Here is a 15,897-nt window from a genome sequence, read left to right on the forward strand (position 1 = left end):
GAATAAACTAAGGTTGCAAATGTTAATCTATTCCATTACTACTATTCCAATGGGCACGTTGAAATACGTCTTAGGCTCAATTCCCATTTACCTTCGGAGATGTACAGGTCTTCCAGACCTTGGAAAGCAGGATCTGTTTTCCTTCAGTCTATGATACTCCCACAAGTTAATATTATGTTTTTCTCTTTTATCTCATTATCAAACAACTCCAGAGAATGGACCGTACTTGGTTTTTATTGTATCACCTATTCACTTCCATACATTCACACTGTATTGTCTACCCTTACTGTGTCTTGAAACTAAGCTTTCAAAATGCATGACTAAGTACCTGTTAAATCCATCAGCTTTCTCCCTACCATCAATCTCCTTGTCCTATCTGTTAACTTTTTCTCACTATTGTTTCTCACTCTTCTTCCTTAGATTTTTGTTTGCTTTTTTTTCTTTTTGTCAAATAGTTATTGGAAGAGTGGATCCAGGTATAACAAATTTTCAAGGCAAGTGCTGTGAATGTTGTTTTGCAGATGAGGAACCTGAGGCCCACATGGAGTAACTCACCCATAGACACACAGCTGCTAAGCGCTAGCGATGAAATTTGAATTTGGGTCTCTCTGACTCTAAAAACCATAATCAGCCGCCTCCCTTGAAGCTGTTTCTACCCTTGACTTACCCATCACTATACTGTTTGGTTCTCCTGCAGTCTCTAAAGAAAACTTTTCCATGTTTTAGTGTGAAGTGTATCACAAACACACACAATTATAGAAAATATGTATGTATAATTTACAGAATAATGATAAAACAAACACCCATGCTATTCGCCACCTAAGTTAAGAAACACAACACTATCAGCACATTAGAGGCCTCCAATCTACACTTGCCCATTTGCATCCTCCTCACTTCCCCACACAGGTAAACACCACCTTGAATATTGTGCAGTAATTTCCTTGCTCTTCTTTATATACTCAATATATTGTCTAGTTTTGTCTGCATTGGAACTTCATTCAAACAGAATCATAATGTACACAAATGCTTCTGTGACTTGCCTCTTTCATTCAGTATCATGACTTTAAGATTCATTTGTGTTGATGCATGAAACTAGTTACTTGTTTTCATTACTCTGTAATGTGGTCCTCAAAGTATATTCCCTTCATCTACATCACCTGGAAACCTGTTAGATGTGCAGACCTCACCGATCCTACTGAATCAACAGTGTGGTGATTGCTGGGGGAGTGGGGTACGAGGGGACTAAAAGATAATGTAAAAAAATACAATAAAGATTAAATAAAATTTAAAAAAGAAACTCTGGAGGTGGGGCCCAACAAGTAAAGTGTGTGTGTGGTTCTAGAAAAATGTGTAAAAACATTATTATTGATTTGAATTATGAAAAGTTTCCATTTCAACATAAATTCCAATACCTGTTCAGTAAGGTAATAAGGAAACTGTTTTAACAGGCACTCTAGTTAATACTTATGAATGCTAAAGTTTGCAAATGACTATTCTGTACTGTTCCATTGTATGACAACTTATCTACTGGGTCTACTTTGGACACATGAGTTACTTTCAACCCAATTGCTATTATGAACAATCCTGGCCTCAGCTTCATGTACATTTCTCCTAGTATTCAGTATATTTAATTGCCTTATTGAGTAAAACATATTGATTCTAACTGAATCTCTTTAAATGGTCATGGGCCTGACGACCAATGTTCTGTGTCGGGGAGTGTAGGGGTATATATGTATGTACGCATGCATGTTTATATGAGCATGAGCTGAAAGAAAACCACTGGTGTTGGTGTTTTCAGGTTCTGTCCAATTTACTCTGCTTAAGAAGGCAAGATAGTGTTCATAACATTAATTTGAAATATTTCCAATAACAAAGAAAAAAAACCAGTTTTGGACACATGGAAGGCTAAGTTTCAGTGATCTGGAAAGTTTCCATTTATATGTGACAGCTGCTCAGCCTTTTCCCCAGATACTATGGTAATAACCTGGAGTTCTATCTCTCTGCAAATGAATTTCTGAATTTTATATTGTCTGAGAAAGAAAAGAGAAAGGAACCTTAGGGGGAGCTCCTTGGTGAGACACATAGGACCTTCACCAACCAGCTCCAAGTCTGCTTTTTGGCCTCCCTCCCTCTGACTGCCTTCCTCTGGGTGTCACCTGGGAGCCTATTACAAATACAGGATGTCAGGCCCCAAGATGCTGAGTCAGAATCTGCACATGAACAATATTCCCAAAGCACACTGAGGTGTGAGAAGTGTTGCTCAAGTCTAGACCATGACCAGGGACCAAATACACAGCTCTTTATAATTTTAAGAAAAATCTGCCCTTTGAACAGGCCCAAGGTGGACCCTCCTTATACTGAACTCAATGCTGCAGTGAATAGTGCTCAGAAAAAAGCAAATTCATTCATTCATTCAATTAATATTAGGATGAATCATATTAAATTGCCGTTCTGTAGGTCACAGATGATTAATATTGTCCTTTGCATATGGTCTAGCTCATAATATTTATTGAGCTCCTCTTATGTGCCAGGCACAATGCCAAGTATTGGGGATGTAGCAGTGGGTAAAACCAGCCTTGGTTGCTGCCCTCATTGGGTTTACAGTCTACCAGGAGACATGGTCATTAATTTTCTTAAAAATCCACACAAACGGATATAAAATCACAACTGTGGTAATAGCTACAAGGTGGAGTCCCTGGTGCATGGGCTGTCCTTGAGCTAATGAATTACGGGGCAGGCGGTGTTCAGAAGAGCATCCTGAGGAAGTGTGGCCAGAACTGCATTCTGAAGGGTGGGGGTGGGGAATGAGGAGCGTGCCCACTCGGGGGGATGAGAATTCCAGGTAGAGGGCACAGCAGGTGCCAAGGCCTCCTGTAAAGGATTTCATGGAGGGTAGAGACCCCCCTGACTGCAGGACCCAGCTGGCCAGGTCTGGAGTCTCTCCTCTCTCAAATAATCTTGCCAGCAAGGCAGCTGAGTTTGCCCACAGCAGCTCCCCAGGGTTTCTGCTTCTCCTGCAGCCTCTGTGTTTAAGAAGCCTGCCAGTGCCTTCTCTTTCCCACAGGAAGAGACTGGCTGGTTACTGTTTAATGGTCCTGCTAGTCCAATCTACTCACTTCACATTTGTGTGCTCTGCTTTTGATCTTTCTTGTCCAAATAACTTTTGGTGGCCTTGGAGAATTTGTTTCAATTCCCCAACTGCCTGTGATGATCTCTCTTGCTGCTAAGTCTTTGCACATGCTGTTCCCTCTGCTTGGAACACCACACGGGCAGACTCCCCCCACCCTCCACCCCAAATACCTAGCTTACTCCTACTCACTGCCAGCACCCATCCAGGAAGTCTTCTTTATCTGCCCCCCCAAATTTGATGCTGCTCCCACAACCACCTACAATAAAGCATTCATCGTCCCCCTTAGCACCAAGTCTGATTTTCCCCATCAATGGTCTCCAACATTCAGCTCAGGGCACAGGAGGTGTTCAATATTCACTTGTTGAATGAATAAATGAAATATTATATTTAACCTGACTCACAGTAGTGGTCCACACTGTGGGTTGGCTTATTCAACTATTATTCCCTCCTTCCTTCTTTCTTCTTTGCCTGCCTTCACTCTCATGGTGTTGGTTTTTAAACTAAATTCCATTATATGCCTATTTGATCATTATTTCCTTCTTTATCCTAAAAACTCACAGCAGACAGAAAAGGCTTTGTTTCATACAAAAGCCTTTTTTCAAAATATCTGTTGTCAATGAGGTATATTTTATTTCTCCTTTCTGTGCTGTAAAAAAGATTGTTACAATCCGTTGTTTAAAAAAAAAAAAACCTAGGGATACTAAAACAAGTGTCTAAACTGGATTTCAAAATGTGAATCAAAGCTTTAAAAAGTTCACAAATCTAATATTCAAAAGTAAAAACATCGTATACCTTGTTTGCTAGGTTTATAGCGGTGAGAGCCTTATCATAATTATCTCCGCCTTCCCAGTCCAAATAAACAATGGCCAGCAAGCGTAGAATTTTAGCCTATAATTAAAAATATATTTTTAAAAAGCACACAGCTAAGGGCTAAACTGCAATACAACACCTGATTAGCACTTCCACAGTGACAGTCATCCTTCTCCAATGTAAGCCATCATTTCCTTAAGTAACCACATAGTCTCCGGACATGTCTCCTCATTATGCTACCCACACCAAACACTGTCTAAGGGTTTTATAGTAATAGCTTATTCTAATTCAATATAGTTATATTAATCTAATTATTTTCTTAACAGTGTTTTAGCATTAAAGTGCTTTATCATCTCCACTTTACAAATAAAGGAAACTAAGGCTAAGTCACAGAAATATTTAATTTAATCATCTTACCACCTACTGCATAGGTAGCATTGTATTAAGTCTGTATAAAGAGATAAATCCATAAGAAGACATAATCCCTTTCTCAGATTTTATAGCTTGGTTGAGAACAACCAATCGCACCAAGGCACACACCACCGTTTCAGTAGGGACAGATATACTTTCCTAGGGAGAAGATTTCTCCCAACTCGGCTAAGTTTTCAAATTAATAATGCATTGCTGAATTAAGTCAGTTTTTCCAGCCAGTTCTACATTGATAAGGGGAGTAACTCTATACAGTGTGAACATATTTAACTACAAATTCACATTTTGAAAGAAGGAGCCCTATTTCAATGAAGAATCTGCCTCTAAGTATAATAAGTACAGTAGGACAAAGCAAAGGTGATGTTCTGACATTTAAAATATATATGTTTTAAGCACATTAAGGCTCTGTGAAACTAGAAAAATGACATTTAGGGTGTCATATCTTTGAGTTTTTTTTATTCAATAACTAATATGGATCAAATAAAATGTATATATGTACTTAATATCATCACTATTATTGTGGAATGACTGTCAACTTATAAATCACTGAACCACACCAGCCAGGGTGGTATTCAGTCACAGTTTGATTGATATACTATGACGGTAAGAAGCAGAAATGGATACTCAAAATATTCCATTTTGTTGTAGCATGTATTAAATTAGTTTTACATCAAATTTGTTTACATATCACATTTTGCTTGATTAAATATTAAAATTAACTCCCATACCAAGCACGTTCTATCTGTGTGGCTAGGGGAAAACCCAGAATTTTTTAATAAGCAATAATAAAAGCTGAAATTTACATAGCCAAGCCTTGTTTAAGCACTTTACATATATTAACTAATGGGTGCAGGAATCTCCCCTCCAGGTATTGGTATATCAATTTTACAGAAACTAATGTAATGAGATATTAAATGATGTACCCATACATAATCTATTCACAACTGGGGAGGTAGATTACTATAATTTTATAATAATATAAACTGTATTTCTTCTACTAATTCTGCAATACATGACATGATTCTTACCACCATTTCGGGTGCAATGGAAACTGTATCCGTCCTCGTAATATCATAGCTTTGGCTAGTCATCAAAAAAAGGAAAAGAATATATATTAATTTCAGGTTATTTTTTTCAAGATTATATATTACTAAGTAGACATGGTATAATTATACTTTAGTCCAACTATTTTGCACTACAAGAGATTATTAGACAATGAACACATGAAAATCAATTTTATAAAGCATTATTTTCTAACTACAAAAACCCATATTTATGAAATAAATCAATGCTATAATTATATTAGTGTTCTTTTCCATTTGGATATAGAGAGAGAGAGCAATATATGTATATATTACATTGAACTAGTTTACCTATGTATACAAGCTCTTAATGGGCATATTTTAAAGTCTAAGAAATAGAAATATATTTTAAAATAAAACAAATATAGCATTTTCATGAAAACAAATGCTTAGCAATATTTATTAAGCTTCACAACACCCTTGTGAAGCACTATTAGTTCCATTTTGTAGCTGAAAGAACCAATTTAGCAGTTAAGCAATTTCTAATATTTCCTGGATTGATATTGAAAATGAGAATGAGGGGATGGGGAGTAGAGAAATTTGACTTTCAGTTTTCTGCTTTAATTACCAAACCATGTTATCTATGGGACATGCTGATAACCACAAATAATATATTAATATGAGCATCAGGGTTTCAAAACCTAAAACTTAAAAAACACAAAACAAAGATCACTCACCATAAAACTGATATTCCAAGGGAGGATATCAATAAAATTTTGTTAAACTGAATTAAATTGAAGACATTACTTTGAAATATTCCTTTTTGAAAACTGTAAAAAGACCCAGAACTACCAAACCGAGTGTTCCCCTTGCTAACAAGGATACTATAACGCTGGCCTAGTCACTGTAAGTCTACCTCATAGATGTCTCTTTTGGTACATTAAGCCTTCTACATCCAGTTTTTTAAATAACCAATGAGGATGGAACATTTGTAATGGTGGTATATGGAGTTCTCAGACCCTCTCCCCAATGAAACAACCACTTTCCTGGGGAAATAGTTAAAATAAATGACCATTTAAAGTCTCTGGAAATTGTCTTAAGGGTCTATAGCAAATGAAAAAATATTTATCCAAAACAACTAAATCTCAAAACAGTTCGAGTCTGTGGTATTTGAGCTCCTGTCTCCTCTCCTATCTGCAAGTGCTGCTCTCCAAACCAGCTCCATGTGAGAGAAGCTAGGCAGATGAGTGCTGTAAAGAAGGTGGGAATTCACTCTTCCTCCAGCTCCTAGACTCCTAGGTTATGGTTTCACCTTGGGAGGGGCCACAATGAAAGAACTGGATCTTTCTCCACACAATTCTCATTCTTAGGGTAAGGGCTCTACCTCAAGTGTAACAGATTAGTAACACTAGACCCTAATTGCCTTCACCCAGGCTGGCTCAAGGGGCAGAGCTTCCATGCCTGGAGGGCATGCTAATAAGATGTGGGGCAATCATCTCCTCAGTATCTACTCAAAAAGCGGGGGGTGTCACTCCAGAACCATGCCGTTTCCAGCCCCCAACTCCAGTAGTGTGGCACAGGGGTTCTTCCCAGGGGGAAAGCATGCAATAAAGTGGAAAAGTTCAGCATCTCTGCATGAAGGGACTGACTTTATTTAGAACGCAGGAGGAGATGTTCCTGCCTAAGGGGCATTGTCAAAAACAATGGAGATCTTGGTGGTGAGTAATAAAGAGAGGAAGAGTAGCTCCACGATGGTAGTGGCAACAAGCGCAATGAAAAATAAACACAAGTTTGACAGAGAGATGGCCAACAACAATCCTGGGGTCACGTTAGTCCCTGAGGATACAGAACGTTATGTACACGTGCTTGGCTACACCCACTCAGGAGTAATCAGAGGGTGGTCTGAGGAAGACTAAAAAGCATTATTCAAGAAATACACAGATCCATCAGCAAAGAGCCAAGGGCCGGAATGGCTCAAATGGCTCCAGGAGAACCTCTTACAATATAGTAACTAAAAATTAAGGTATTCTGATCCAGGGGTGATAGTATGAACCCAAAGGAAAAAATGATTCATTTGATGTACCTCAAGAAGGAATTAATCTGCTGAGATGGACTCTACATGGTCAACCAAGGGCCCAAACGCTCTAAATAACAAGAGCCTAGTGGCCATTAGCAAATACTAATTAGTTTCCATTAGCAAATGGCCACTAATGACAGGGGCTTCTGGTGTATCTGTATTCCTGGAAGAACCTCAGACTGAAATCTCAGCTTCCGGCACTATGCCCAAGTGTTTACAACGTCTGACTCAACATACACAAAAACAGAAGTGGGGCCAAAACGTTTTTCATTAAATTTATTGGGGTGACACTGGTTCACAAAACCACACAAGTTTTGAGTGTACAAGTCAACAAAACATCATCTGCACACTGCATCATGCGCCCATCGCCCCAAGCAAAGTCTCTCTCTGTCCCCTGGGTGAGAAGTTTTGCTATAAAAGAGGACCTCCCCTTTATCTTGATGGAACACAATTTAAGTTGCTACCTGAATCTGTGTCTCCCAGGCAGCAGCCCCCTTTTTGCTCAAATAAATGCCTTTTATTCTCTATTATAGTCTAAAATTAATGTTGGTTTACAAAGGTAAGGAAGCCGAGGTTAAAAAAGCAAGTCACACTTTTGGTTTTAGGTTCCACCTGTAAGGAGAGCTTAGAAGTTACTACCCCATTCTAACAACAAGTAAAAAGCTGAAGAGACTAAAAAACCAACTTCTCTTGGATCCAGAAGAGAAGGGAAGACACAAGGTAAGCCACTACCCTCTAGACTGGAGAGCGAACAGGCAAACACAAGAAGTTGTGGCTTACCACAGGAGAGACCGAAAAGCAGAAACTGCCATGGGAACCGGTGCTGGAACAGGAGATGGTGAACTATGAAATCGACAGACTGCTGAAAGCTCAGTGTGGACAAGTCTGAGAGTTAAAAACTCCAGGGGAACAGAGCCATAGAGGGGAACCCACAATACTGTCAGGTTGACCTACAGGAGCTCAACCAGATTCCCACAGAAAAATATTCCCTGGGACCTTGGCAGGAGGAGGCTAAAAGAAACTATGTTGAAATGCCCCAGGAGCATTCTTCATCTTAGCAACGTCTGCCCTGACGGGAACCCAGTTAACCAGAGCCTCTCCTCTTGAGGTATTTGTCAGAGCCTAACTGACCTGGGGAAGAGAAATACTCACCCCCGCCCTACTCTAGCCATTCTGTACCACCTAAGAGGGGAGAAAAAAAACTGAGAAACACTTGTGAAGTTCATAGTTCAAAGGCATAGGTTCACCAAAAAAACTGAGAAATATTCATAGGACTACAGAACGCTTCCAAACCTAACCACCACTTTACTAAATGCCTATGTACAAGTTACTTTTACTCAGTGCATCATCTTCACCTATAAAGAAAAATTACAAGACGCAACAAAAGGCACCCCCCCCCCAAAACCCCACAATTTGAAGAGACAGAGCAAGCGTCAGCACCAGACATGGCAGAGACGTTGAGATTATCAGGCTGGGAATATAAAATAGCTCTAGTTAACATTATAAGGGCTCTAATGCATAAAGTAGACAGATGGGCAACGTAAACAAAGAGATGGAAATCCTAAGAAAGAACCAAAAAAAAAAAAAAAAAAGAAAGAAAGAAATGCTAGAGATTTAAAAAAGCACTGTAACAGACACGGGGAATGTCTCTCATGGGCTTTTTAATAAACTGGACATGGCTGAGGAAACAATCTATGAGCCGGAGACTATATCAGCAGCATCCTTGAAAAGCAAAGAAAACAAAGACTAAAAAGGTGAACAGAATAGCCAAGAACTGTGGAACAAGTATCCAAAGGTATAAAATAAGTGGAATGGAAAAAGTGAGAAAGGAACAGAAGAAATACTTGAAAGAATGACTCAGAATGCCACCCCCCAAATGAATGTCCAATACCAAACCATACATGCAAGAAACTTAGGGAACACAAAGCAGGATAAATACCAATTAACTACAGCTAGGCATATCATTTTCAAATGATAGAAAATCAACGATGAATGAAAAAATCCTGAAGCAAGCCAGAGTGGGGGTGGGGGGAAGTTACCAATAAAGGTGCCAATAATTCAATTCAACACTTCAGAAACCATGCAAGAAGAGAGTGCAGTGAAATATTTAAAGTGTTAACAGAAAAATATCACCAACCTAAAATTCTGTACTTGGTGAAAATATTCAAAAGTAAAGAAATAAAGACTTTCTCCTTTTGAGGGAATTTGTTTCCAGTAGACCAGCCTTACAAAAAAAGTTCTTTAGAGGAAAGAAAATAACAGAGGTCGGAAACTCAGATATACTTCAAGTAAGCCAGAGCGCAGAAGTGGTGCCCTGGCCAGGTGGCTCAGCTGGTTGGAGCGTCATCTGTACACCGAAAAGAGGTTGCAGGTTCAATTCCAGATCAGAGCACACACCCAGGTTGTGGGTACAATCTCCAGTCAGGGCTCATATGGGAGGCAACAGATTGGTGTCTGTCTGTCTGTCTGTCTGTCTCTCTCTTCCTCTCTCTCTAAAATCAATAAATGTATCCTCAACCTTCCACCTTAGGAAAATGAAAGAGCACACCAAACAAAGTGAGCACAGAGGGAAAGAATCATGAAGATTACAGTGGAAATAAATGAAGTAGATAACTGGACAACTAGAGAGAAAATCAAGAAAACCAAAAGTTGGTGTTTTGAAAGATACAACAAACTGATGGACCTTTAGCTAGATTGACCAAGAAAGGAAGACTGAAATTACTGAACTCAGGAATCAAAGAGGGGCCATCACAGCTAACATTTGGGAAAAGACTATTCCTGAAACACTGGAGATCTAGTGCCACAGCTAGGTGCCCTCGTATAAATCTCTTAATCTCTCTCCATTTCCATTTCCTTATCTGTACAAAATGAAGTGGATGTGTTATCAGTCATTTTCATACTATAAAGCAGGAGAGTCATTTTTTTTTCAAGCAAGATCTTACAAGGACACACAACACAGGAAATTGAAAAAAGCCTAACTTCTCTGCAGCAAGATGGGGATCTTAGAGAATCGTGGGTAAGTCTTCTCGTCCTTTAAAGGAGACTCTGAAGCTCTTCTGGCAAAAACCTAGGGTATCACACATACTCTGGTTTCTCTTCAGATCATATAAATCTTTTGCCTTTTACAAAAACCTAAGGTGTCACAGAACATAGGTTCTAAATTACTGAACTGGATGATCTGTAAGGATTCTTGTCATTCTAAAGTGTTATTTATAGTAAATTAACGGATTAAAATTGCCATTATACAATTCATTCTATTTCCACAAGATGGTGCTAATACTTTCATTTTCCATTAAAACAGGTGTTACATATGATCATTTTACACTTAATAACTTTATTATAGACTATGATTAGATAATACCCTTAATTATTCCGAGCACTATTATGTGACTTATGTTATCATCATTACAAGCCTGCGACATAGATAACAGACATCCCAGAACGTAGTAGTAGTTGAGGTGAGTGACACAAACCCACACAGTTGACTAGTGACAGATTTTCTACTACTAGCTCTGTAATCTTTCCCTAAATCTCACGGCCTGTGAATAATATGGCCAAATTCTCAAGGGAACAGAAGGGAAAATAAAGGAATGAACATTAAGTAACATTAAAACAGACATAAACTTCCCTTGGGCCCATGTATTGAATGATTAATATTTGTGCACATAAATACATTTATAGTTATTATTTCCTTTATTTGTTATTAGAAGACATCTGGGGATATACACTGTCCGGCACAAATAACGCCCCTTTTTAATTACAAAATCATAAGCATGTGATTCTGTAACATAACAATATCACACTCAAGCACACCATATGGCATTTTAGGTGACATGTTCAAATTAAAACTATAAACTATTACACCCATATTACTACCCTGCCAACCACACTCAAGCAGGCGTTACTTCTGATGGACCGTGTATATTCCTATATAACCCTAGTAAAGGCTAAACATTGATAAATAAAAAAATCTCATAAATACTCCCCTTATTGTAAACATAATAGCCATTTTTAAATCCAGCATGGAAATTACATAACCTGGTTCACTAAGTGCTATGAATTTAGAAAACTGAAGTGTAATTTTTGCTGAATTCTTCTCTTCTGATTCCATGAGAGATATAAAAAGTTTTATGGAAGCAGGAAAGAGACACACTTCTCTTCCATTTGAGGATACTACATCCACAGTCAAAATTATTCCCACCTAATAGAAAGCAATTCACATTAGCTACCAACTGAGAAAGGTTTAAATTAGTTTTAGAGAAATTAAAAATAATGTTAGAAAGGAAGCTCAAAAATTACTCTTCCTCTAACAGGCTGCCAGCCAATCCAATTATTTATTCACATCCAAAATACCTAGCAATACTAAGTTTAGGTTGTTATTTCTTTTAAGATAACATAAACTGTAACCATGGTCTCAAAAAGATGCTGAAGAAATCACGCTTTCTTTGGATCCTGAGAAAAGAAAGGCAGCGCAGAGACCTCACACAAGGGGTTGAGAAATACTCTCATTTTTGTTAAACTACAAAAAGCTCTCATTTTCAGGAATTTATAAGCACTCAGTCTCTGACATGCAGGTTAAAGAAGTAGGGTCATTTCAATTTCATTTATTAAGATCAATGTTAGATTATTTTTTACAGAACACCTTCAGGGTTTCATCCAACTCTCCAGGACTTTGTCCAATTCAAGTATCTTCTAGCCTTTTCCCACTCGAGCTCATTGTCTCTAACATAATGAGAGATTACAAACTTGAGATTTTACTATGTATACTCTTTGGCTTGGCTTTGTTCCATTAATCTTCTTTATTTACAGTTCATTTTTTAAAAATCCTCACTCCTTAAACCCTCCAAATACATTGCAATGATCCTCATGTTTTCCTTGTCATTTAATATATGGAAAGAGCTTTTAAAAATGGTTTTTGAAAGAAAAATAAAGAACATAAAGCAACCTGTTCATACTGAGCATTTATGAGTGTGGGGTTACGGAGAACTTTCCCTTTCCATATTCTGTACTTTTGTGATATTTAAATTTTTTTGAATGGCATATGTAATTTCTCTAATCAGCAAAGAAGTTTTAAACAGTATTTTTACTATGCCCATGGGTATTGCCCTTTCATTTTGAATGGTCTCCCCTAAATTTAATTTGTCATAATTAGAAAATAGATCTTCTTACAGCAAAAGGAAAAAAGTAAGCCTTCTGAGTGTTTATCAGCCAGTAGCTCCAGCTGAGTGAATTACAAAGAACTACTAGAAACTTTTAAAAAGTCATCGATGATTAAGAATAAAACTAAGGTTTGGGATTGGGCCACTTTCTTCCCAGGGGAAAAATGTGTAAAATCTTTGCAGTAAATCAGTGTAACCCCAAAGCCATTGGAGTTGCACTTACTGGTATTTGTTTGGTTTACAGTGCTTCTTGTAGAACACTAATTAGTTACAGTGCAATTTCTGTACACCTTCTCTAAAAAGCCAAGGTCAGCATAACATCTGTTCAAATTGTTAGATAAGACTTTAAAAGATAAGCACCAAATTTAAATTCCACCAGGGCAAAACTGAGAGGTCCCTAATAAATCTCCTAGTCTGTGGAAGACAATTCTGTATCAAGTCTCTTCCCATTTACTTCTTCTTGCCTTCTGCCAAGAGCAAACAGAGGAGCTCAATATAGCAAGAATCACAAATGAGAAGGAATAGGAGAAAAAAATACATTATATTAAACAAAAATCCTCTTCAACACATTTCCAAAGCTGGCATTCTGATTTCAAAGATCTGAAATTCTATATTTATAGAGTTCTAACTGGATTTGTCACTAAATACATCAAGGCAGGTACCTTCATGCCCACAGTAAAGTGAGCTGAAGGACTCCCAACTTTCATTCATAAGTACAGGGGCCTTCTCTTAATCTGTGACATCTCTAATAAGGGGCCATGGTTAAGAAAGTGTGGCAAAAGGCAAGGAGAGCAGCAGCTGTTCTTGAACTTTTCTTGGACAGGGAAGAGACAGAAACTGAGAAAAATCCCAAACTGAGATTTGTTAACAAACACAGTGGGGAAAAAAAAGAGCTTTTTCAACAATACTCACTATCGCCCCTTATGCGAGGCTTTTATTTCAACAGAATTCTAAACTACAACAGCAATTTTCATATCTTATCATTAGTGTAAAAACAGGGTTTTTCCTCTTAGACTGAATGGGTATTTCCAAATTGTATATAACCTCTAGCTTAAGATATTCACTGTTCTCAAAAGAGTTAAGCCTATAGAAAGTACACTCACTTTGCATAGCCTCCTTCTGGTATAAAATTCACAGAGAAGGGTGCTTAATTAGCAGCTATTCATTCCTGCTTGTATCGCCAACTGCTCTCAACAGTTTCTCAACACATGGATAATTAAAGCATGATGAAAAAATTGTCCCAAAGATTAGTAGTATATCATAGAAGATGGGGGTGATAGTCCTTATGATAGTTTTACTTGGGAACTCGACAAGTAATTCATGTTTGACTGGACTGTGATAAATTTTAGAACAAACTAGTGAACTAACCACATGAGTATAACTTCCAGTAAATAGCAAACATATTACCTAGAGCAGTTTCTATTTTCCCATTCACGTTACTGAATACTCTACAATACATGCATCACAGTATTTAAGCTCCAAAATCATTCTAATATGGAGGTATCACAATATTCACAATTTACACACTGATGTCATAGATGATTAGGTTTTAACTGGAAGTTGATCTAATACTAGAAAAGCTATCCGTTTGCTACATTCCTATTATTAAGAATATTGATAATTGAGACTTCTGGCCAAGATGGACGTGTAGGTAGATACACTTTGCCTCCTCGCACAACCAAAAGAAGGACAACAAAATATTTAAAAACAAAAAACAACCATAACTGACAGAAAATCAAACTGTATGGAAGTCTGACAACCCAGGAGTTAAAGAAGAAACATTCATTCAGACTAGTAGGAGGGGCAGAGACAGCAGCTGGGGCAGAGAAGACTCGTGGCAAGGCAGGGGCTGGAGGACCGGGTGGTCCCACATCTACATGCGGATAAACCAGGAGGAACAACTGGGGAGCAAGACAGACTGTACAACCCAGGGTTTCAGTACAGGGAAATAAAGCCTCAAACCTCTGAAAAAACCTGTGGGGGTTGCGGGGGTGGTATAAACTCCCAGCCTCGTGGGAGAGTTTGTTGGAGAGACCCACAGGGTCCTAGAATGTACACAAACCCACCCACCTGGGAATCAGCACCAAAAGGGCCCAATTTCCTTTTGGGTAGCAGAGGAAGTGACTGAAAGCTGGCAGAGAGCTGAGAGAGCAGTATTGTTACCTCTTGAACCCCTCCCCCACAGACAGCACCACAATAGCCACGTAGGTTGCCCTGCCCTGGTGAATACCTAAGGCTCCACCCCTTACTATGTAACAGGTGCACTGAGACAAAGAAATATGGCCCAAATGAAAGAACAGATCAAAGCTCCAAAAATAGAACTAAGCAATGAAGAGATACCCAACCTCGAACATGCAGAGTTCAAAACACTGGTAATCAGGATGCTCACAGAAATGGTTCGGTATGGTCACAAAACAGAGGAAAAAGTGAAGGCCTTGCAAAGTGAAATAAAGAAAAACATGCAAGGAACCAGCAGTGAAGGGAAGGAAACCAGGACTCAAATCAATGATTTGGAGCAGAAGGAAGAAATAAACATTCAACCAGAACAGAATGAAGAAACAAGAATTCAAAAATATGAGGACAGGCTTAGGAGCCTCTGTGACAACTTTAAACATTCCAACATCTGAATCATAGGGCTGCCAGAAGGAGAAGAACTAGAGCAAGAAATTGAAAACTTATTTGAAAAAATAATGGAGAACGTCCCCAATCTAGTGAAGCAAATAGACTTCCAGGATGTCCAGAAAGCCCAGAGTCCCAAAGAAGCTGGACTCAAGGAAGCACACACCAAGGCACATCATAATTACATTACCCAAGATGAAAGATAAGGAGAGAATCTTCAAAGCAGCAAGAGAAAAGGAGACAGTTACCTACAAAGGAGTTCCCATTAGACTATCAGCTGATTTCTCCAAAGAAACCGTGCAGGCAAGAAGGGGCTGGAAAGAAGTATTCCAAGTCATGAAAGGCAAGGACCTCCACCCAAGATGACTCTATCCAGCAAAGCTTTCATTTAGAATGGAAGGGCAGATAAAGTGCTTCCTAGATAAGGTCAAGTTAAAGGAGCTCAGCATCACCAAGCCCTTATTATATGAAATGTAAAAGGGACTTATCTAAGAAAAAGAAGATGATCAAAAATATGAACAGTAAGCCCTGGCTGGTGTGGCTCAATGGATTGAGCACAGGCCTGTGAACAAAGGGTCGCCGGTTTGATTCCCGGTCAGGGCACATGCCTGGGTTGCAGGTCAGGTCCCCAGTGGGGGGACGCAAGAGAGA

At 38.6% G+C, this 15,897-nt stretch overlaps 1 protein-coding gene across 1 annotated transcript in view; it reads right to left on the reverse strand.

Annotated features, from left to right (window-relative positions):
* TEX11 (testis expressed 11) overlaps positions 1-15,897 on the reverse strand; it is a 124,791-nt gene that overhangs the window by 57,333 nt on the left and 51,561 nt on the right. The window contains exons 13-14 of the mRNA XM_053917416.1: positions 5,398-5,452; positions 3,923-4,018 (exon numbers count right to left, since the gene is read on the reverse strand). Of these exons, the coding sequence (XP_053773391.1) occupies positions 3,923-4,018; positions 5,398-5,452 (151 nt within the window). The remainder of the gene's footprint in view (positions 1-3,922; positions 4,019-5,397; positions 5,453-15,897) is intronic.

Source organism: Desmodus rotundus, chromosome X, assembly GCF_022682495.2.
Source record: "Desmodus rotundus isolate HL8 chromosome X, HLdesRot8A.1, whole genome shotgun sequence".
Classification (NCBI taxonomy): Eukaryota; Metazoa; Chordata; class Mammalia; order Chiroptera; family Phyllostomidae; genus Desmodus; species Desmodus rotundus.